General features: G+C 35.9%; 1 protein-coding gene across 3 annotated transcripts in view; it reads left to right on the top strand.

Moving 5' to 3' along the window:
• The window catches only part of CTTNBP2 (cortactin binding protein 2), an 81,678-nt gene that overhangs the window by 20,789 nt on the left and 36,617 nt on the right, over positions 1-24,272 (top strand). For 2 of the 3 annotated variants that reach the window (XM_071733711.1, XM_071733712.1), the window contains exons 3-4: positions 10,997-11,221; positions 17,368-19,030. In XM_071733711.1, the coding sequence (XP_071589812.1) occupies positions 10,997-11,221; positions 17,368-19,030 (1,888 nt within the window). The remainder of the gene's footprint in view (positions 1-10,996; positions 11,222-17,367; positions 19,031-24,272) is intronic. The other variant, XM_071733713.1, reaches the window with a different exon arrangement.

The raw sequence follows: 24,272 nt of genomic DNA, 5'->3' as shown, positions 1-24,272 counted from the left end.
TCCCTTCAGGTACTGGACGGTCCCTTTTAGGTCTCCCCAGAGCCTTCTTTCTCCAGGCTGAACAGCCCTAGCTCCTTCAGGCTGTCTCCATAGGAGAGGTGTTCAAGGAGAGGTGATAATTTTCATGGCCCTGCTCTGGACTCACTCCATCAGATCCATGTCCTTCCTGTATTGAAGGGTCCAGAGAGATGGACACTACTCCAGGTGAGGTCTTACCAGAGCAGAGCAAAGTAGCAAAATCACTTCTCTCAATCTGCTGGCCACACTTTTTTTGATGTTTAGTAGTTCTGTTAACATGGGTAACTAACAATAAATACTTCTATTTGTGTGATGAAAAGTATGTGAACTGTATTTGGATTTTCCTTCAAGTAACACCTTTATTTTTTGCACTCCATTATGAATAGGAACAAGTGTCACCTTTTCCAGTAGATGTTGGGGATGTAGCAGCAGCAGTCTCTGAATTGATTATCTTTTTTGATCTGAGGGATCCTGGTATTTTGACACATAAAAAGGTCTCTTCTGCAAGCTACTGACAAAATAAGTTTTCAGTAGTGTTACATCACTTCTTGTGGTAGTTATTTGATAGTTGCCAAAGGGAGATGTTAAGCACTAAGCAAGTCAAAACTTTTGGTTAAACTTATTAAGTCATTCCTTTGTATGTGGTATTTTACTAAGCTTCAACTTCACTATTCAGGTAAATCCCCTTATTCCAGGCTTTCCTAAAATTTGAGACTACAAGTATGAAAATATGAGACTAGTTTTTTGGTGTGAAAATTCTACTGTATTACATTACAAGCATCCTTTTCATTCTTTTTCCAGCAGTGACTGTTAAACTGATAATAGTCTATTTTTGTTTTCCCATACGATCTGAATATCTTTATTGTTGCTGGGCATGTATCTACTAATTTAGCTGATAGAGTTCTGCTGGTTGCTTATTTGGATAATTGCTTTGCCTTTCCCACTTGATTCCTCCTGCCCTTCTTTGATCTTTCTGCATAATCCCATGTAAACTAGTGAGCACAGATTTGTAAAAATAATAATAAAAAATTCCAACGTCACACTGATGTGACTGTTTCACAGTTTCTGATCTGCATGAAGAATACAGCTGTAACTCCATTGCTATTGTGCCATTTAAAATGTGTCTGTTTTACATTTTACACATGTTGCTGGCAGTGAGAGAAATGTAACTGGATCATCATATCTGTATTGTTATGATAACTGAAATTTTCCATTTTTAGCTAAGGGAAAATACACAAGGTATTTCCTCTATGCCAAAAAATAGTACAGTTAATTTTGTTTCTGACATTTAATTGCAACTGCTAACATAACACTTTCATTTTGTTTGTGTCTCTCTTCATGTTACTGTTGCTGAAGAAGAAGTGTATAAACTTTGCTCTTGGTTCTTCCAAATAAATTATTATAGGAATTTATAAAAAATATTTATTAACAAGATATTTGATTTGCATTTTTTTCACATTCAATGCTTTTGCAAATATGTATCAGCAATTACTTTTGTTATGCTTGGGGGTATGTTTCCCCATTTTGATGCCATCCTTACCAATGGATTGGTTTCTCTACCTGCACATCTCCCAGAGAGAAGCATCTGTCAGTGTACTAACAATACTTAGTACAAGGTCTCTTATAAAAGCCAGTGTTCCATTTCTACAAATAAGTGGAAAAATTGGGAAAATAGAGCAACAGTAATTACAGTGAGTTGTCTCAAGTATCAGAGTAAAATTCTAGTTGAATTTTGTGGAAGTATAAGCTGTTGCGTGACCGTTTGAAATTTGCCAAGTTATTAGTAATGATATATGTAAAGAGAATACTAGCTGGAAATTAGTTTTAATAAAAGGTATAAAATCCTAAATAGAAAATGCAGTTGAGTATTCTGTTTGTTTGAAAATGTTGCATCCTAAATCAAGTGTTTGCATTCAGACTGTTCACTAGAGGTAGGAGGAGGAAAAAAATTCTTCCTGGAGGTAACACATACTGCTCTCACAATTTTCCTTCTAAACTGAATACTGGAAATAATTTGAAAACATTGAATTCTCTTACTGTAACTCAAATCTATACTGTTAATAGAATAGAACAGTTCTTTTGGAAGGGATCTACAGTGATCATCTATTCCAGCTGGCTGACAAAATTGCAGCTGACCAAAAGTTAAAGCATGCTATTAAGGGTGTTGTCTAAATGACTCTTAAATGCTTGAAGCATCAACTGCCACACTCGGAAACCTGTTGCAGTGTTTGACCATCATCTTGGTAGAGAAATGCTTCCTAATTCCCATTCAAAACCTCTCTTGGTGCAGCTTTGAGCCATTCTCACAAGTCCTCTCACTGGATCTCGAAGGGAGATCAGCACTTCCCTTCCTCAAGAAGCTGTAGAGAGCAATGAGGTTGACTCTCAGACTCCTTTTCTCCAAAGCTCAAAGTCCTTAACTGGTCCTCGTAGAACACTTCTTCCAGCCCTTTCACCAGTTTTGTTGCACTCTTCTGGACATATTAAAGGACCTTCATACCCTTCAAAATTTGCAGTGCCCAGAAATGTACATAGTATTCCAGGTGAGGCTGTGCCAGTGCTAAGTAGAACAGGACAGATGTCTCTTTTGACCATCTTGTGATCTGTGCTTGATGCATCACAGGATGTAGATGGATTGTCCTATTAGCTCCCAGGGCACCCTGGTGACTCAACTGGGCCTGCTGCCACCACCACCCCCACACCCCTTTCTGCAGGGCTGCTCTGCAGTCATTCACACTCTACATTTGTGCTCAGTGTTACTCCCTTGTAGGTACAGAAGCTGGCATTTGGGCTCATTATTCTTTAATTATCATAGCCCAGTGCTCCAAACTATCCAGATCCCTCTACAAGGCAAGTCGTCCCTTAAAGGAGTTAACAGGACTTGGCAGTTTGCTATCATTGGCAAATTTACTGCTGATGTGTTCAACTCCTACATCCAGATAACTGATGAATATATTGAATAGAACTGCCCCTAGAATTGAGGCCTGAGGAACACCAGTGGGGACCAGTCACAAGCAAGATTTAGCCCCAATCACTCCAACTGTTTGAGCTCTGCTCATCAGCCAGCACACTATGAATCCACTCATCCCACACTTGGACAACTTGTCCAGAAGGATGCTGTGAGGGACAGCATCAAAAGCATTACTAAATTTGAGAAAAAACTACATCCACTGCCTCCCTTCCATCTTCTAGCTGGGTAGTCTTATCACAGAAGGATATCAAAGTAGTTAAGCAGGAGTTTCCCTTTGTGAATCCACGTTGACTGTGCCTGATGATTTTCTTATAAACTTGTAATTTGCATACCCTTTCATTAAAATAATTTATTTGATAATTATGTAATCATCATGCAGTAACATGGGATATTTTAACTGAGATTTTGATGTCTTAAAAATATGAAAATATAAAAGCTGTAGATTAAAAAGAAACACAGGTTGATTTAATTAAGTTTTCCTATTATGCTTTTGGTATGTTTTATCTCAGCTGAAGAAACTCCTCAATTGCTAAGCATGGAGGTCAAGGTGCTCTTTTTTGGTTAGAGTGAAGTCAGATTTTCTTCACAACTTCAGAAGGATGGCTGGCAGATTTCCATGTGAAGAATTATGAATTGATTTGCATGAATTTGAACTGTAAATTTGAACATGCAAAAAAGCCTAGATGACAAATGGTTATTTAAAGCAACCAGAAAGTCTCTTCTATCCACTGAGACTCATTATGGGTAAGAAAACCTGTATTATTTTCAGAAATAAATGTCTGGGTGGTTAGATAATCAGAGCATCAAACACTGATACTTCCTTATGAAATATTTGCCTATAATTTGCAAATGTTTAAGCATCAGACAACAAAGCTGTCATAAAATAGGTCTAATGTCATCTTTATTTGGAACATCTGGATGATTCTTCCCAATTAAAAACACATGTTGTTTTATGACTTGAGCTTTTTCTTTTTCCTCATTTAGAAACTGAGTGCAAGGCCTGAGTTTCCCTTTTTTACATCTGTAAGAAGTGAAGAGAATATGTTGACTATATTGGTTTTTCTTGTTGGTGCTGATCTTAGCTTCAACATATGACATTATTTTTAAATCTGCAACCTCAGAATAGTGGATTATCATTACTCTAAGGGAGAAAATTAGTAATGAAGATTTGGAAGCATATGGCTGTCTGTCCTCTCTTTACCTCTTTCTTTCACAGAAGTTTTTTTCAGGCAACAGTGAGAAAGGGAAGGATGTTGTGCTACTTTGAAATACTGGGTTAGTAGCAAACAGGTGCTAGTGACTGATATGATCTATTTATGGAGTCAGACCCCTAAGGAAATTCATGTTTGATCACTACCTTGGTTGTATAATTCTTCTTAAGTGCTTTCTGTTTTATTGTAAATCAGAATTGTTTAAGTTTTAATTAAATGTTTGTCCTATATCATGAAAAATTTGCATTAATTGTTAGTCATGTTGTACCTCTCTTAAGCCTGCTATTTAGTGCAGAGGAGCGGAAATCATAAAACTTTTTTGCAAACCACTTTAATGTTTGGATACTTGGCATGAAATAGAGAAAATCTGATTTGCTGTTTTCATCAACTGCTAGGTGAGATCTGGCCTTTATGTCTTAAAGTGATAGGTTTGTGTATCTTCTTAAATGAGATTGCAGAGGATAGCCTTGTAAAAAACAACATATGATCTTAACATTCAGAGCTTTCTTTTTTGTTGTTGAAAAGTACCATTTAAACACATGGATTTAAATCTCTGTGATTCTGAAAGGGACACTTTCTGAAGTACATGTTTTTGGAAAAGTTCTGTGGGTTCTTGTGCATGAGACAATAATGCAACTTTTTTGTTACTGTTATTTTACTGGTTCATTCTTGAGATCAGTTTTCTAGAAAAACTGATTATATGTCCACTTTCATGCAGTCTAATGAGTTTCATTTATGTACTTGGTTTGGTTTTTACTATTATGAGACACTGCTCCACGATAATTTTAAATGCTTTTAGCAGTATGTGTGCCTTACATTAAAAATTATTAAACTGGTATATTTTATGTTCTTTATTAGTACCTTTAACAAAAGACTAGAATTATTTCATGATACTGATCAATTATATGTAAACAGCATTTTTTTTATGGCATGGAACATTATACTTGACATTTAATATGGAAACAGGCAGTTTCACTCTATTGTTCAAATATTTTTTAAATAATACTGACTTCATTAAAATATAAATGACTGTTAGACTTCGCATAGGTATGCCCTGTCACAGTGCTGAAGAAAGGGATTTAGACTGTAGGGAGAAATTGAGTGTCACGTGTTCACTGACAGAAATCCTGCTGCAGGAAACCATTTCTTTAGCAGTCATCAATATTTGCATTTCCAGTTTTAGTTTGTTCTGTAAAACTTTATATGGAAGTAACATCTCATATGATACTTCAAAAAGTATCTGCATTTTAAAGAAATGGTAACCAAAAAAAGCCAACAAAGCCCCCAAGCCCTGCTGTGTAACAAAATTGTTACCTTTCTTTAAAGAGTCATTCCTAATCACTCATAGTAAGATATCATACCCCCCACCCACACCCCAGTATTCTGCAAGTGTCTCTGAAAGTACCACTTTTATTACAAGTATGTATTCACTGGTAATTCTCCTTTGATTAAATTAACAGCTCCAGAAAATCATTTCAAGATACTGTATAATGCCACTGAAGTAAGAGTTATAAACATGTTCTTTTTCTGCCACCTTCCTCTCTTTAAAAATTTATTACTTTTTCAGTTTTGTTTAGAATGAGGGGCTCACCCTCATCCTCAACATAACACATAAAATAGGCTTTTACTGCCTCCTTTTCTATGCTGTTAGAAAACTTTTTACTACTTCCTAATAGATATGCCAAGAGAGGTTATAATTCTGGGCCTATCAACATCTGTTGAAACAATGTTATTATATGTGGAAAAGGAAATTAATCAGAGAAACAAACACTCTTGAAAGGAAGGAAATTTTGTTTAAGGCTTTTGGGGCAGCTTTAATTCAGTTCCATTGTTCCACAGAACTGTAGGACATGGAGTCCTGGTTTTGATGTTTATCTTAAATTACTTCATGGAGGACTTGGGCTTGCCAAAGTCTTAACTTGGTAAATGAAGAAGAAACTCTGAGATATATTGGAGGAAAATACAGTATAAGTCTTTAAATACTGTTGCTTATATATTGTTACTGATTATATAAACTGATTATGAAAACTGATTCCAGCAAATGCCTGCAACAGATATCAATGTATGTTGTTACAAAAAAACTTAAAGTATAACTTGCACTATGTGATTATTTTTCCTTTTTTTGTTTGTTTGTTTATTTGTTTTGTTTTGGTTGTTAATGGGCTTTTTCTTCTTTATTAATAAGTTTTCATTGCTCTTTTTATGCTTTTAGCTTTAAGTTCACAGTAAGATGTATACTGAACACCTCCCTGTCCCTTTCTATTCCAGTCTAATTAGACTTTATAATTTTCAGTTTCATCACTGAAAATAATTTTTTTTCCTTCTAGAAAAAGAAAATAAAGAAAAGAAAGAGACATAAAAAAAAAAACATAAAGATAAAAAAGATAAAAGAAAAAAAAAGAATAGATAAAGAAAAAAATGAAAAAACATAAAACATAAAAAATAAATAAAAAAAATGACTAAATAAGATAAAAATATATTCAAGATCAAAGAAAAGAATTAAATAATAAAAAAACAGAATATAATTAGAGGACATATAAGATTAGCATACATAAAAAGCAAAAAGATAATGGATAAAGAATACAACACACACACTACACTGAATACACTATAATTTTTTTTCCTTCTGAAATGGAACATAAGAAAAAAATTACTAGGGCCAATTACTATACTGGATTTGTAGCTTTCGCAGCCCATCACCCAGCTACCTGCTTTCCCTTTGTTCTCTGCCTGCCCACCCTGAAGCCAGTCTTCCTTCTGCCAGGAGATAAATGAGATCAGTGACTGCAAAGGGTCAGCTTGGAAGCATCCAGGAGGCACTTGGCAGATAGATGCATAGAGGGCACTTGAATATTGTGGGAAAATTTGGTGTTAGGAGTAAAAAAGGTGTCTTGGTGTATGTGGTAGGAGACAGGCTCCCCAAGAGAGCAGTGAAAGGGGGAGATTATTTTACAGCCTGATCCCTCAGATTCTTGAGAACTGTAGACCTCAGAGAGAAAATCTGAGAGTAAACCTTCCCTTTGTGTCTCACAGTTGCATAATCCCTAGGATTGTTCAGTACTGATTTTTTTATTTTCAAAAATAATACAGAGTAAAAGCTCTGTTTTCTCAGTCATAAAAACAGCTTCATGATCGGAACTAAGACATAAGAATTGTTCCATCAGTATTTGTTTTTTCTTCCTCTGAGAGCTCATTTCTGTCATTTGACACTTGAGAAATTTGCTAGCATCTACAAGATAAAAAATAAGTCCTAGAAGAGATCACTGATCATAGTGTAATTTAGGTTGGAAGTTACCTCGAGCGATCATTCAGCCTGATCTTGTGCTTAAAGCAGGACTAACGTCAAACATGGATCAGGTTGCTGATGGCCTTATCCAATCTAGATTTGGAAATCTCCCAATGACGGAGGTGTTATGTTTTCCCTGGGCAACACATTCTGGTGCTTATCTGCTCTCAGCAAGAAGGATTCTTGTCCAGCTCAACTTTCGTTCATTAGATCATGGACTGTTGCTACTTGCTGCAATTGCTGACTCCAGCATGTTTCTCCTGATTGTCTCTGATTCAAACTGAAAAGTCCTATTTTTACTTGGTTCTTCCTTGAAGAGAAGCTGTGTTGTACCTTTTTTCCCCAGCTTTAACTCCTCTCTCAAGATGTTTTTCAGGGTTACTGCATTTTTTTCAAAGTATACACTTAGAGTCTGTCTTTGATCTAACATAATGCTTTAGGTTAGCCTATCCATAAAGAAACAGGGGTTTTTTTGTACTTTGGTTCTAGCTGCACTCTTAATTTTGTCTCCTTGTTTAATGTTTCAGATCCTGTGCATGGACTTAAAAGCTCTGTATAGATGCTGTGTTCTTATTGGACTGAACTCAAAAGCTGTTGAAAATAAGTTTTAAGCCTTTACTCTACTGCAGAATTTCATTAATTAGCTAGTTAAAAGGGGGTTTTTCTTCATTTTTAGCTATTTTTTGTTGATTTGCTTGTGCTTACTGTTAGTTTTGTCTGCAGTTACCTGTTGGAGAATTTATCTGAAGTCTTAAGTCATAATTCTTTTTACCACAGTCTGCCAAAAATATGATTTCTCATTAACATCTTTTATACCATTAAATACTTTCAGTCTCAGCCTTTCAATTAAAATTCTAGACTCTGTGCAGATGGGTATGTACAGAAAAATAAAGCTGATGGTTTATAAATTCATATAAGACTTTCACTGTGCATCAGTCCTGATTACCTCCTATAGCAGGTGTATTGTCTGTATATTGAAAATTCTCTGGTTGAAAAGGCATTTTGTTATTTATTCACAAATCAACATACGAAGTTTATTTTCTGTATATAGTGCTTTGCAATTGAAATTAATATGTGAGACACTGCTAATGCTGTTTCAACACAGCCACCAAATTATGTAGAAACTATTTTAAAAGATTGATTACATGTATTAGATTAGATTGTATATTTCTCAGATAATGAGTGCCGAAAAAAAATATTTATTTTGATATTACTACTAGCTCCTATGACTTGAAATTCAGTTCTGTGAGATGATGTGATGCAGAAATTTTTTTTAGTTTAGTATTTTTATTTTTCCCATCTGATGTATGTTATTGAAGTGCAAAAGGACAGAATTATTATTTAGGAGCTGGAGAAATAATGTAAAATATTAAGCCTACCTTGTCTTTCTGCCACTTTTTGCCCAAGTTTTAGGAGTTACTCCTTGTTTCCTTTCTGCCAAGATTCTGCTTTAACATTTATTCTGATATCTTCGTTTGAAATCACGTGTCCTCATCCCAACATTTTATTTTGTATCTTAGTCCTTGTATAGAAACATGGAAAAAAATGTTTTAATATTTTGCATTTAGCTCTCTTTTGAGTTGGAAGCATCCTGATACAACTTTGCTGTTTATGGTTTGAGAATCACCAGTCTATTTTACCCTATGCTTGAGGGTGTAGAGTTACAGCATCAGCCCTGCAGGGTCTGTCATACCAAACCATGTACTGCTTGAGACCCATAAGGTTTTCCTAAGTCTTTAGCTTTCATTCACTTTAATTCTCAATGCCATCAGATGGTTTTGATTTTCATTCAGATGAAGATCATATCTTCCATATAATTTCATCTTTTCGTTCAGATGGAGATCATCTCTTCCATATAATTTCATCTTTTCCTTAATCAATGAATCTGAACACCCTGTTCCATTACTATTTTGGCAGGTACAAACAGAGCCTTTCTTTGTTTGCTGTTAATTGCTATGCACATTAGGACACATTTCAAAGAAAACATCCGTATTGCATATGTAAGTGTGAGGTGAGAGGACAGCTAGTCATGGACCATAGAAAAAAATGGAAAATGCACATTATTTTACTGGTTGTCTACCTGAGTTCCCTTAAAGGCTTAAAGAGTGAATGTCTGTTTTTGCCTTTACTTTGATGGCTCATTTTCACTATATAAACAAAGTGACTTTTATACTGCTGATGATCTATGTATGAATTGTGCCTCAGTCTCCATTTAAAGTATTAACCTGTTCAGATTTCTCATCTGATTTGTCCACTTACCACTTTTGTCCATTTAGGGCCAGGGTTTTGATTTTAGTTCTTTCTTTTACATGAATACAGCCACTCCCCACTTGCCTTTGTAATGTTAGCTTTAGAACTAGCTATTTTTCTTTTCCCTTTTTATTTCCTTTTCTTCCTCCTTTTCTTCCTCCTTTTCTTCCTCCTTTTCTTCCTCCTTTTCTTCCTCCTTTTCTTCCTCCTTTTCTTCCTCCTTTTCTTCCTCCTTTTCTTCCTCCTTTATCTTTCACATCTTTTCTGTGTTAAAACTTAAGGTATTAAAATATTAGACAAATTAGGGGTTACTTGCAAAGCAATCTATAAAAACCCCACTAGTTTCTATCAGCTTACTTTTATCTCTTCAACTTATCACTGCCAGACTTTGTAAGCCTCACTAGGCTTTGGATCTGAATGAACTCTGTAACCTTCTTCAGAAGTTACGCCCTGTAGGCCTGTTTATTAGTACATATTCCATGTTCTCTTTATATTATCAAACTGAAAAATAGACTACAAGTATTTCAAGCATCCAAATATATAGGCACACTTATTTCTCTTGCAGTCAAATTATCTTCTGCCTTTTAATTTCCTCCAACACAAGGACAATGTATAGAAAAAAATGGATATAAGGTATGTTATTTGTAGATAATCACTTGAGAGTTTTTCTGGCACAATTTATGTTGGTCATTGGTTTCTTCTGCCCGTCCATGACCTTTTCATATGTTATGATTTTAACTTAAAGCTTTCTGAAGCTTTCTAAAGCTTTCTGATTTTAACTTAAATCTACTAACACATTTCACAACCATTAGGCCTGTTCCTCTTCTTTTCTCTCTCTGTCTTCCTCTTTTTTGCATCTTCAAAACTGAATTTAAACCAAATCACAGGTAAATGTTTTATCCATTTTCGGAAGAATTCCTTTTTCCAGTGGTGTTTCTCGGCACTGTGAGGTTGTTTTTTTTTTCTGATATGATTGATGGTGGGGTTTTTTTGATACTTCTGAAACTGCTCCAAACTGTTATTTCTGTATTGAATTAAGAAGGGGAAGGGGTTTTATGTGGGGAATTATAGTGGCTCTAATGAAATCTGTGTGCAGCACATTTGACTATTTTAGAGATTGTAAACAAGTATGTAAAGAAAATATTTTAAAAACATAAATAAGTAACATAATTTTCCCTGTGTCTGAGGTCTCTTCTTTGTGTGGAGGTACTCCAATAATGCATTTAGGTTTATTTCTTTGTTTGATTTTTTTTTTTATAGGCCCGACGCAAGGAGGTTTTTATCCAGGAGCGATATGGAAGATTTAATATGAGTGACCCATTTCTGGCTCTTCAGAGAGACTTCGAGGCAGGTGCTGGTGATAAAGAAAAGAAGCCAATATGCATGAACCCTCTGTCCATTTTAGAAGCAGTTATGGCTCACTGCAGGAAAATGCAAGAAAGAATGTCAGCTCAGTTGGCTGCTGCTGAAAACAAACAGAAGAAGGTATCCTAATAGCAACTTCTTTTCCTTTTCCCTCCCCTGATTTGTTCTTTCATACCACTTATTTAAATTGCATCTTTGTGTAACTTCGTTACCATTGCAAGTGTTAAAATGCTGTCACTTACTGGTCATATATAGTGAAGAGCTGATTTTCATGTGGTATTTTTTGCACAAACCTCATGTGTTCTGTGAATTTACCTCTACTTATGGAATAAATCACAGATAGCTGGTACAAGTTGATGCTGTATATAAGTGGGTAGTTCAGTGTGAGCTGAGAAGGCATCATCACAATGTATTTTTAAACTAACACCATTGAAGCCTAGATGAGCTACTGTTATTTTTATTCTAACCTAAATCACATAAAATAAATAATTTATTTGCACTTTATATTAGGTGACTTAGGTTCATAAATCTAAAAAAAAAATGTAACTCTAACAAAATAGGTTTTTGCATACTTAGAAATTCTCTGTAAAGAGAAAATTATTTTGGCATAAGTATGTTGCATAAAACTCTCAGGTAATAAAACACTGTTATTTTGTTATTGTTGAGTTACTGGTTGCTTGCATATGTTTCACTAATATGCAACCCAAATATTCCTAAATCATAACTCATTATGAATATGTCGGAGAGATCTTCCTGAGAGGAAAAACAATATAATAGAATAATCTAGTTCGGGTATTTTTTAATAATTAGAAAACAAATGCTTGCTAGGTGCTGAATCATCCTTACCAGGTATAAGATGGATGGACTGTCTTCAGCAGCTATGAAAGAGAGTTTTGGTGACATTTTCATATTGATTTTAAAAAAAAACCACTACTAAATAGACAATGCTAAGACAATTGGCACACAACTGATTTTATTAGAAATTGTTCTTTGGGAAATCATGTGCACAGTACATGCACATGTACAAAAGTACTGGAAGTATGCTGTAAATATATGCTAAAATTCAGTCAGCAAACCTATTCTTGTTATCTTAACTGTTTTGTTTAGTTTAAGCATCCCTGATGCTTCAATGATACCACGTTCAAATGTAAATAATGTTTGACTGTATGCATGATATATAAATATGAAAACAGTGTAATGGCCTATGTAGGGAACTGTTACTGTACTTACAGCACTTTTCTTATGAACACTTAATATCAATTTTCTTTTCCTTTTTTTTTAAATTTTTTTCATATGCTTTATAAGTAAATTGAAATTTTGGGGAAGGGATTGTTTCAGCATAGAGAAGAGTCAGTAAGCTTGCTTATACTGACTGAAGAATGATACTGGGAGAGACCTTAACACATCTGCCTGACCAGTTGGATTAGTTTCTTGTTTCAGTGCATGACCACAAGACTCCTCTTGTACCTCAATTCCTTGTCTATGTCTTGGCCATTCAAAGGAGAGAGGCAGAGTGTGTGCCTTGTGAGAAAAGGTTGAGGGAGCTTGGATTGATTTTTGGCCTGTGAAGTCCACTAAGTCTGCATGCCTAGGGTTGTCTTTTATTTCCTAGAAGAATACACTGAGGGTTTTTTCAATTCTGAAGTAACTTTCAAGCTAAACTGTAAAACAAGACTTGTGAAAACCTAATTGCTTTGTAAGTCTGTCATGATTCTACTGGTTTTACTCCTTGTAGCAAAGAGGAAATTGAGTAACAGAGGATGTATAGTGTTGAGGAGCATCCTATGTATAGAGTCATATGCATGACTCTATAAAGAACTTACATCTTCCTCTTTTAAATGCAATTCAAAATGCTATTAGGACAGAGCACCTCTTAAACTTCTTGGGTTTGTGACAATAGATGATATAGTTCTCAACCATCTCCATTAATTCACAAACCATTCATTCAGTATTTTACCTTCACGCAGTTCCACATTTTTGTCTGTTCTCCATCTTTTAAATCCCTCCCTGTAAGAGAATAGTGAAAGTAATTTGAAGAATTTATAGAAATATTTGACAAAGTAGGGTGACCCAATCTAAGGAAAAAAAAAAAAAAGCAAAAAAGCTAAGCCTAGAGAAATGTGACTCAAATACAGAGACAGCTGAACCTTCTCCCTCTGAGAGTGGTTCCTAAATGTGTGATGCCTCCATCTTTGTGTTTGGTCTTTCTTCATTTTCTCACTCTTACACTAAATAATGAAGCCTGTGTACAGCTGTGTTTATTTTCTCTGGATATTACTGAACTTTAAACAGACTCAGACTGAACTCTTATTCCTGGGTATCACTTATCTCTGAATGTAGTGACCTAAAACTATTCTTCAAATTTTTTTTTATTTTATTGTAAAAAGCAACTCATAACAACATGCCAGAATATAGAAAAATTAAAAAGGTATACAAATGACTGCCAGTCTTAGCCTTACCATATACCAAACACCTAATCCCCAGATGCCATCTGCTTCATGTTAAATCTTCGTCCTCTTCCATCTATGTGAATGCTTTTCTTAGAACTGATATCAAAATTAATGTTGAGGTTTCCTGGCAACTCAAAACCAGGTAATAAAACTTCCTTGATTTGTCAGGTGCTTGCAGAGAACTTAGTATTGGGATGCATGCTCAAAGCAAGACAGACACATTGGTTGGAAGAGGCCCATTATGTGATTTAGTTCAACCTTGTGCTTAAAGCAGATAATCACCAGCAGTACATCTGGTCATCTGTGAATTTGTCTGGCTGAGTCCTGAAAACCCCCAGTAATGGCAGTACTGCAGCCTTTCTGCACTACTGTCCTTGTAAAGAACTTTTTTTTTTCTGATGGCTGAGCCTCTTAAAGGGCAATTTTTCATCTTAAGCTTTGTTGTGGGGCCCCACCTGCCACGACCAAGAAGAATTTCACTCCATCAGCATTATAAGGGCCCTTCAGAAGGAGTGGTACATGGATGTTAGATCATCCCACCATCTTTTATTCACTAGCCTGTACAAGCCAGGCTCCCTTGACCTTTTCTCACATGCATGAACTCTTTCACCTTTAAAGGACTTTTCTCATTAGTTCTTTGGCTGACACTATAATTTTTCTCCTTATCATTTTTTACCCATTTTCAAATCCTTTTATGACACATTTACAGATGTTTGTATTACTGAAATGAATTAATGTATATATACATACATATACATATATACATACATATAGTACACTTTGCAAAAATTAGGTTGTAGTTAGTTCATAAACTTATAAAGAATTACAGCTAGTTCCAAATCTGTCATCTAAAGGAAAAAAGGCAGTGTGAATATTTAGAGGCTTTTCCTGTTCAGGATGATGCAGCCAAAACAAGGATGGCAGAGAGGAGAGACAAACATTGGAGACAGCATAAAGTGAGAAACTATTGCTGCTCTTGTCAGTTTGAAATCAAATAGAGGGCACATTTATTACTGTTTTTTTTTATTTATATGCAATGCTAACAAATAAGGTACTGCAATAAGTAAGCAGATTTCATCCCAGTTATATGTTAAAATCTGCTCATAATTATTTGAAGGTGATATAATTTCTTAGCAGTTATAGAACCAGTCACTCATCTGAAAGCAAAATGGAAGAATAGTATAGAAAATCTTGATAAAAACATTTGCACTATAATCTTACTGCATTTCCAAGCTTTAAAAATAATTTACATTTCTCATTATTTCTGTATCTGTTTTAACAAAAAAGATGTTGGATGCTTCACTTGCTTTGAAATACTTCTGAAGCATACAAGTGCTGGTGGATCCTTTGCAAAAAAATATTTGAGAAAAAATATTTTTAAATAGAATGTTATAGTAATATCTTGTTAATTTGCAGCTGTACTGTCATTAACATAATTGAGATGCTGACACTGTTTGTTTAGCAATGACCAATAATGCCATATATTATTTTTTATATATTTAACACTGTTTTTGAGAAAAGGTGTGCTTGTTTTTGTGAAATACATTTTACAGAGTGTATTGATTAACCTGGGATGAAGCTCTAAAAGCCCAGTGGAGCGCCCCCCTCCACTGCTAAACAGATTTTGAGGTATTTGAAGCCAAGATGATGTTATAATGTTGGCATAATTTCCCATAGTGATTTCTTCCTCTTAGTTCACTGTTTCTTATGATAATGGCATGATTTCAGGGAGAAATTTTACTATCATATACATAATATCTATACTGGTATCACCTCTGTACTTTTTCATATTCTTCTGAAGAAACAGAAATGAAATTTACAGTGAAGAAGCCTGATTAGAAATGTTGGGAGGCTGAGACATAAGTGTAAATTCATCCAGGACTTGTTGTTTATTCTCTCTATGTCATTTCACTTCCCTTCCTTTTTAAGTGGTTTTTTTGAGTGTCTTCAAATTCCACTTATCCTGTGGAAAAACACTATCCTGGGGACAATGAGCAGGTGGGCTTTATTTCTATTCCGACCGCAGACTTTCTGCTCTTGTAGTTATCTTTTAATGGCATGAGTCCCAGCTGGTGTAACTGGAGAGTTACAAAACTGTTATTTAAAAGTTGTGTTTATACTAGCTTCTGTTTAAATGCATTTTATTTAAAAGATGTGTAGAGACATCTACAGTGATGTGGAAAAAGCTTCAAGAGCTAAAAAATTGTATCTGCTATTGGAGTGGACAGGGAATAATGTGCTGTAGCAACAGTCTTCTGAGAAGCTAATATATTGTAATGCCTGGGGGATTTTGCCTTTGTGTCTGTTAGTTTGTTTTTATATAGCAACTGAGACAATATTTTAAGCATTGACTGAGAGAGGAGGTATTCCATAGCTATTACCAATCCCCTAGGCCATCTTGTTTCCCATATTAGTTTACAGTAAATACGTTCACAAGACAGCATTGTCTTAAACTCTGAAATTAGTATCATTTTACCATGCCACTGTAATCTGAATCTATAATCTGTTGAAGTAAAACATCCCAACTGAGATCTTAAATATACTGCTCTTTGCCACAACTTTCCTTGGATTATTCTTTAAACACTGTGAAGTGTTCTTTTATTGTAGGAGCATGAAACAATTTCTCATTGCATTCAAAATTAACTGTTCATGTTTGTGAGCATATAATTATTTCTTTTTCCATAAGTACCTGAAATTATTTTTTAAAAAAAATGCCCACTTAGAAAATGCACTTAAGTGGTACAGTTTTTAAATGTTATGTCTGTGTTGATCTGTCTGTAAAGCAGAAATGGCAAGGCTAAACAATAAAAAGTACAGGAGGAGGAATGCTCTGCAGTTTTATGGGTTTTGTTTGTTTGTTTATCAGTCATTTTGATAAGCCATATAGGAAGCTAGTACATCTGTATGTGAAAGAAGGAGTAGGAAGACAAAAATCTGGTTGTCTTTTGTAGTTGCTTGACTGGTATAGAAATTTGCTTGGGAGAATATGAAGCAATTTAGGTCACATTATTATTAGTAGGTATTTTTTTAAATGGTACATTAACATATTTTCCAAGTGCTTTTCTAGAACAAGGTCTTTGAATAAAAGCATAATCAGCAAGCCAGGAGAATTCGAGGTGAGGGCTATATGAATGAGGAGAAAATCTACTGTTATCCATTATTTGCATGTATTAGCTAGGTTTTTGATTCTAGATTATAAGGTAATTTATGCATAACTGATGTCAGTGAGACCTTCCACTGTTAGTAAGTACAGGAAGGTATTTGTGCCTGTGACAGCAAATTGGTCTCAGAAATCAATGTCTTATAAATGTTAAAGCAAGATATAAGACACTTCTTATGGGAATGATGGACTGTATTTCAACCGTAATCTCTTTCAGACTGAGGAAGACCTATATCCTAAAACTTTTATTCCTAAGCTCACAATTACTTTTGCAAAGCTCATCTCTTGCATGTGTCTGTTTCCTTTGTGGAGACAAAGACTTTCTGTGATACTTCTAATTTCTGGAGAACACGTAGCTCCTCACTCAGGAATCACAAGCATTTAATCACTTTGGGGAATCTCTCTGTTGTCAACAGAGGAAATCAGATTGGCTTGCTTAGTTTCTGAATTGCTTATCAGAGATGACTGTCTCTGTCTTTTGCTTGCAAAACATTATAGGCCTTTGTGTTAGGTGTCACAAATCACTTTCCTGGGGTGGACAGTTTCATTTCAGGCTTATTCTCAAAGGTTAAAATACCTATGTCAGGTTAATGCTGGGTTGTGTTAAAAGTCTCCATCTTGTTAATGAGAATTTTTCTTTATGCTTTTTCTTGTAGTTGGAAATGGAAAAATCTCAGTTACAGAGTCTTGAGCTGGAACACAGAAAGCTATCTGCTCGTCTTGAAGAAGAACGAGGAAAGAATAAGCACGTAGTACTGATGCTGGTGAAAGAGTGCAAGCAGTTGTCTGGACGAATTGTTGAGGAAGCTCAGAAACTGGAAGAACTGATGGCAAAATTTGAAGAAGAAAAGAAAAAGGCTACTGAATTGGAGGAGTCTCTTGCAGCTGAGAAACAAAGGAGTACACAAATGGAAGCTCAAATGGAAAAACAGCTGTCTGAGTTTGACACAGAGAGAGAGCAGCTGCGTGCCAAACTTCATAGAGAGGAAGCGCACACCAGTGACCTCAGAGAAGAGAGAGATAAAATGATCAAAATGATTGAGCAGTTAAAAAAGGAGAATGAAAGTAAAGCTAATCTTTCTCTTAAAAATAAAGATAAAAATAAAGATAGGAATCTTGTTTCTGTTTCTGTTGAAACGGATGAGCCAAGTTCAAGAACTGTAGCCTGCCAAACAGATACTGTTGTCATGGACAGTAGCACAGACAATGTTAAGAAGTTGCCTTTGACTATGTCTGTAAAGCCTTCTACGGTGAGCCCACTAGTGTCTGGCAATATGAAAATGAATGTTTGCACCAGTGCAGCACTTGGGAAGCCTGCCATCGATAGGCAGCCCTCATCTAGTGAACTTGTCCCTCCCACAACTCCCATTCTTACACAGAATCAAAACAGAATTGAAGAAAACGGACCAAGTGCAGGCTCATCACCTGATCTACCAAGTAGCACTTCCCCTTTTTCAAATAGTTCTTCCCTTTGCACCCCTGCAGCTCCGACTGCTGCAGCTCAGAATTCCTCTCTCGCTTCATCTATGCACAGTTTACATTCACCATCTGCCAACACTGCTGCGCATCCAGGCCTAAATGCACGGGTCCAAGCAGCTAGATTTAGATTTCAAGCCAATGCGAATGATCAAGACCAAAATGGAAACACAACCCAAAGCCCTCCCTCTAGGGATGTGTCCCCTACTAGTCGTGACAACCTGGTTGCCAAGCAGGTAGCTCGAAATACCGTCACCCAAGTCCTTTCAAGATTTACAAGTCCTCAGGGCAGTGCTCCGCCACGGCCAGGGACGTCACATTCAGTGGAAGCTGGCACTTACCCCCCAGTTGGTAGAATGACTTTAAAGACTCCCAGTGTATCAAGAATTGACCGAGGAAATCCTCCACCTATTCCTCCTAAAAAACCTGGGCTTTCACAAACTCCTTCTCCACCACACCCGCAGCTTAAAGTGTTAATGGATAGTAGTCGATCCCCAAATACAAGTACAAAAACTGACAGCAAACCTGTGACCTCACCTCTTTCAAGTTCACCACAAGGAATCAGGGTAATAAATGAGGAAATTATTTCTAAGTCCTCACCTCAGCTGCCACCAAAACCTGCTATAGATTTATCTGTGGCACCCGCAGGCTGTGCCATACCAGCCATAGCCTCATCTCAGGTGGGTGCCTGGCCTTCCCACTTCCCTGGACTGAACCAACCTGCATGTTCAGAAAATTCCTTTGTCATTCCCACCACCATTGCCTGTAGCTCCTCCATAAACCCTGTTAGTGCTTCATCCTGTAGACCATGTGATTCAGACAGCCTCCTGGTAACAGCATCAGGTAAAGGGATTGATATGCTACAAACTGTCTCCCTCTAAAATAATGTTTTTTTCTGTAAGTCTCTTATTGGCTTTATTTATCTTTTATACCTTTCTCTTTTTTACTTTCTAAGAGCCAAAAACTTCATTTATATTTTTACCACATTCCAGGGGTATGAGAATTCTTTTATTGATTTAGTAATGTCATGAATTGGTTTACTTCCTCAAGGAGGTCTCCAAATTGAAGGGGTTTTTAAAGGTAAAGAGGACTAATGTTTAAAGTAAATGGGCTGCAGATTATGGTTTACTATAAAGAAAATACTTTTTTTTTTAATGTGAGTGCTATTATTTTGACTTCAGATGCTTTCTCAGTCTGAAATAATGATTTGAAAGTTCCCTTTGCTGATGATCTTCTGTGCATTGGATTTCAGTGCTTTCTGAATTTTTTAGAAAATAGGACATAGCTGGGGCCACTGTATTCTCCTGTGGCATTAGATGGCTGTACGTTAAGGTATATAATTGCTTGGATAACAGTGCAGTTTCAAATACATCACTTCAAATCACTAGAATATGCTTCATTTTTATTAGCATAGTTCTTACATTTTCAGTTGTTCATTCTATAGTTGTTCTAACAAAGCATGTTGAGGTAGGCTTTGTTAATACTTGTGTGTGGCATCTCACAGGCTTGCTTCAGCAGATACCAGCAAAGGTTTACTGTTGGAAATTTAAAATCTGCACGTTATTTTGGTGGTCTGAGTCTGCAGTCAGTGCATGTACCTGCTGTTCTTTTTGCATTGTTGTAGGGACTTACTTCTGTCCCTAATGTGCTGCCAACTTCAGGGTATCATCTTGATAGCAGCTAACTGAGCAAAGGTGTCCCTGATCTACCTTTAAGTTAATTGTAGATCTCCTATAAATCTCTTTGACATGATTTTTCCCTGCTGGGATCAATAGCACTGTAGCATTAGGTGGAAGGCCCTCTTTAGCCTGGCTCGCACTGCAGTGAGACAGACAGACACACAGTTGCGGAATACTTTAGACTTTCAGCAGCACTGAAGAGTGTTTAAATAGTCTCAGACTCTCAACAGTAGTTCTCAGTTCTGTTATGGTGCTTCTGTACCTCATAACTTCAGTCTCTGCATCATCATATACAGGTTATAAACCAACCCTCCCCAACCCCCCCAGCTGGTTTGCTTCCATCACACAACCAACTGCTTCGTCTTGGTAGCTGCATCACTGCCTGATGAGGCAGCTGAACTCACCAGAGTTACAGAAGGTGTTCTAAAAGCAGCGTGTGGCAGACTTCTGTCTGTATATATAGGAGATTCCTGGGTCCACATTATTAAGAATTTTTCATTCCCATTCCACATCACTGAAGACTTTCTGCATATTTCTGGAGTAAATTAGTCATGGTTTTAACATTTGGCTGTGACACCATACTGTCAGAGTCCTCTCTTTTCTCTACTGGGCCATAATTATACAAGCTCATAAATCTTCCCGTTGGTCTGTCAAAGTTAACATCTGTGAGATTTGATGACTGCTACTTAATTTGCTATTTTTCCTATGGTTGCCCTGAATTTCATAGAGTCATAGAATGTCAGGTTGGAAGGGAACTCAAGGATCATCCGGTCCAACCCTTCTAATATTGTTTATATGATATGTCCGAGCACCCTGTCGAGCTGAGACTTAAAACTTTCCAAAGTGGAGAAATCCATCATTTGCCCTGGGAGACCACTGAGTGTCTGACTGTCCTCAGAGTAAAAAATTACCCTGTTGTGTTCAATTGCAACCTGCCCAGGAGCAACTTTTGCCTGTTCCCCTTTGTCTTGTCAATGGGGCTCCTTGTAAATAAGGAGTCTCCATCTTCTTTGTAACCCCCCCCTTTAAGTACTGGAACATTGTAATAAGGTCTACCCTAAGCTTTCTCTTGTCAAGGCAGAATGTACACAGTTTTCTCAGTCTCTCCTTGTATGGCAGATGCTCTGGTCCTCTGCTCATCAATTTCTTCTTACATTTTCTTAAAATCATTCCTAGCTGAGTTTGACTTCTGTGTCAGATAACTAGTCTCCCAGTATTCCAGATATTCTCCAAACCTCATTTGCCTTCCCGTGCAAATAGACTCTATAATGGAATATAAAACATCATTAAAAAAATACCTAAGATTTTATTACTGTGCAAGAAATCATTGGCAAAATCAGCTTTGAAAGGAATGGTTTTTGTAAGCAGGACGCTCTCCTACAGAAATCTTAACAGCATGAATTAGGGTGTACACTTCTGTTAGACTTATATTAACCAGATGAGATTTGGTGATCATTTAAGACAGGTTTTGATTAGTAGTAGAAAAACCCCATAAATCTTCTGTGTTAAAAATGAAAATATCACCACTTTACTTCATACCTCCAAGTTATCTCTTCAGTTTTTGCTTTGAAGCATAATTTTTTTATTAGGAGAACAATTTAAGTAGGCTCAAATAATCCTCCACCAAATGGTTGATAGGAGTTTATAGAAATTGTGGCAGTTCTCAGAGGCAATTCTCAAAAGATTTTTGTAAAAAACTGTTAGTTCTTTCAAATTGTGCTGGTTTATGTGTTCAGATTGCCTTTCTTCCTTTGCTCTCCATCCACTTTTTTTTGGAAGGGCTGGAAACATTTGGGTTCATTTAATCCCCTTTTAATCTTTGCTCTGAACCTTTGGCGCTGTTAGTTTTTTGTGTGACTGCTATTTGTGAATTTTTGCAATTGCAAAGGGGAGACATATCCCATAATGTGAAGTCTGCAAAGAAAGATTGGTTTACACTCCAGTTAGTGGTTTACTGATTTATTTTAATATCCCTCTTGTACTTACTACCAACAGATTCAAAGAATTTCAGTAACTTTATCTGCAAGATTCAAGTAAATATTCAGGAAATCCTTAATCTTTTTTCCTAAACTATTGCTTATATTTTATTGCAATAATTGTCCATTCTATTTTATTTATGTTTTTTAAGGGAACTTAATCTATTTTGGCTGAGTGTTCTGGCAAACTGCAGAACTAAAACAATTTTGAGCAACAGATGTTATGCAAGAATAGAAAGACATTTCCTTCAAGATTCTATGCTTAGAAAAAAAAAAAGATTTTATATGTATATATGGAAATAGACTTTCTCTTAGAAAAGATAAACCAAAGCTAGCAACAACAGGTTTTGATAAGATGGTGTAGTTGGTAATGCCTGAATTCATGTCACTTCATATTTTCAGTTCCTTTTTTTAAGTATGACTTTTCTTGGGGTGAACATCATCTAACAAACAACACTTACTATTGAAACCTTTTTCCCACATCTGCATTTTTGTGCCCTCTAGGCACAGATTCAGTTAATTTTATTATTGTTTTGGTTGACTTTAATCTATTTTGTTTACTTCTTCCAGAAAATGTTTCCAATTTTACTTTCAGTTAAAGCAGAGCATTATTTTTATTTTATTGTATTATAAGTAGTGAGCTGCAATCAGAATTTGTTAATATTTTTAAACAGTGCCAAAGGAATTTAACATTAAAAACATTGAAAGAATCCTGTTTTGTCAATAAATTCATATTCTTACTGGGAAATCTGAATGATAATCACTGAAGTATTGTATTAATTTAGAATAGCTTTCTAGTTAGCTCAGATTTCTTTAAGAACTTACCAACAGCCTGATTTTTTCAGTAAGAGAGTGTCTTGGTTCTAGAAGGAGCAGCTATTATGAACAAACTTAAAAAATGTGAGCACTGATTGTTTCAGTTACATGTTCTCCTAAATCAATATGTCAATACCTTCTTCCAGAGGCAGGACATAGTACTGGATGTTTCTCTTTTCATCCCTTGTAAGAAAAGACACCAGCTTTTGTCGTTAATGTTGAACAGACTGCACACTGAGAACGTACAATGAACATGTATGGCCTGATTCAAAATCTGTGACAGTGTTTTCATTAACCTCAGCAGCCTTTGAACTGGTGCCAAAATGCTTCTGCTCTGTTTGGATTTCTACATTTCAATGGCTGTAAGACTTCAAAATGGAAACAAATGTAGGCAGTTGGATTTTCATACCCCTGGGATTTCTGCTTTCACTTTCTTCTTGGTTTTGCGCTTTTTATGTCACTCTTCAATGAAGTTTGGTTTTTATTTTGCTCATTTCTTTAATGATTGATTTATTCCCTCTATCCAATTGGCTTCGAAGATGAAAGCGGGGGGGGTGGGTAAAGGAACTGATCTGGGCTCTGAAATTAACCATCTCACATTCTGAAGCTGATGCCAGAAGCTGTTTTTGTCTGTCCCTCTGCCCTTCATCACTGCATGCCCTAAAAGCTTTCATAGATGCTTCACATCTCCTAACTTTTTTGCATCTGTAATGGTGTACCTTATTTATTGGTATTTTCTAGTGTTGATGTATTGTGTTGGATGAAGTTAGCTTTATTATATTATATATTATAGAAGCTAAGATTATGCTTGTATTACTACCTGGCTTTTGTATCTTTTTCAGTAGGTTTTCATCTAATGATAACAAAGTATAATGAATTTCATCACTGAATTGCAGCAACACATTTTTTACTTCAGACAGTTGAAATGGAAGTTAAGATAACACGTATGGTGCAAAACAATTTCCTCTTGGCATCTCTGTTCATGATGAATTGGAAAAAGAAAGAAAAAAAAAGCCCACAACAAAAAAACTTGCACGATTTTCAGTAAGGAAGGGAACTCAGAAATATTATTCATATTGAGAAACTGCTTGACGAAGTGAACTTCGTGTTTAAAGCATATTGTTTGGCTCCCTAAATTCCCTGTATAATTCCAGTACAACTAGAGCAAGGAATGTTAGCACATGGACTGCCACCCAAGCAATGTCCACTGTCAGTTAACTACCATGGCAAGACAGTAAAAACTACACAAGTACCATTTTAAAAACATTGGAATATATAGTAACACTGTTAGTTTCAAAGAAAAACAAAGGTTGTGGGAAAAAAAGCACTTTTGCGGTGGAAAGGAAGAATAAAGTTATTCTTCTGTCTATTGGGGATTTTGTAAGAGTTAGCTGTTCTCAAGTGTTGGAACAGGAAATAATTTTTTTTTATTATTATTATTATTTAAAGGATGCAGTTTAGTTTATTGCTTTTTTTATAGTCTTCAGAAAATCAAGATCCAATCAATCCTCTGATGAAAAGTATTGGAGAAACATATTATCAATTGTATTAATAGTCAAAAGAGAGCTTCAGAATTGAAGTTACATGAAGATGGATGAAATAAATTTTACGGTT

Source organism: Heliangelus exortis, chromosome 1 (assembly GCF_036169615.1).
Source record: "Heliangelus exortis chromosome 1, bHelExo1.hap1, whole genome shotgun sequence".
Classification (NCBI taxonomy): Eukaryota; Metazoa; Chordata; class Aves; order Apodiformes; family Trochilidae; genus Heliangelus; species Heliangelus exortis.
Note: the sequence above shows the minus strand (reverse complement) of the source record. Positions and strands in the feature narration are given on the sequence as shown.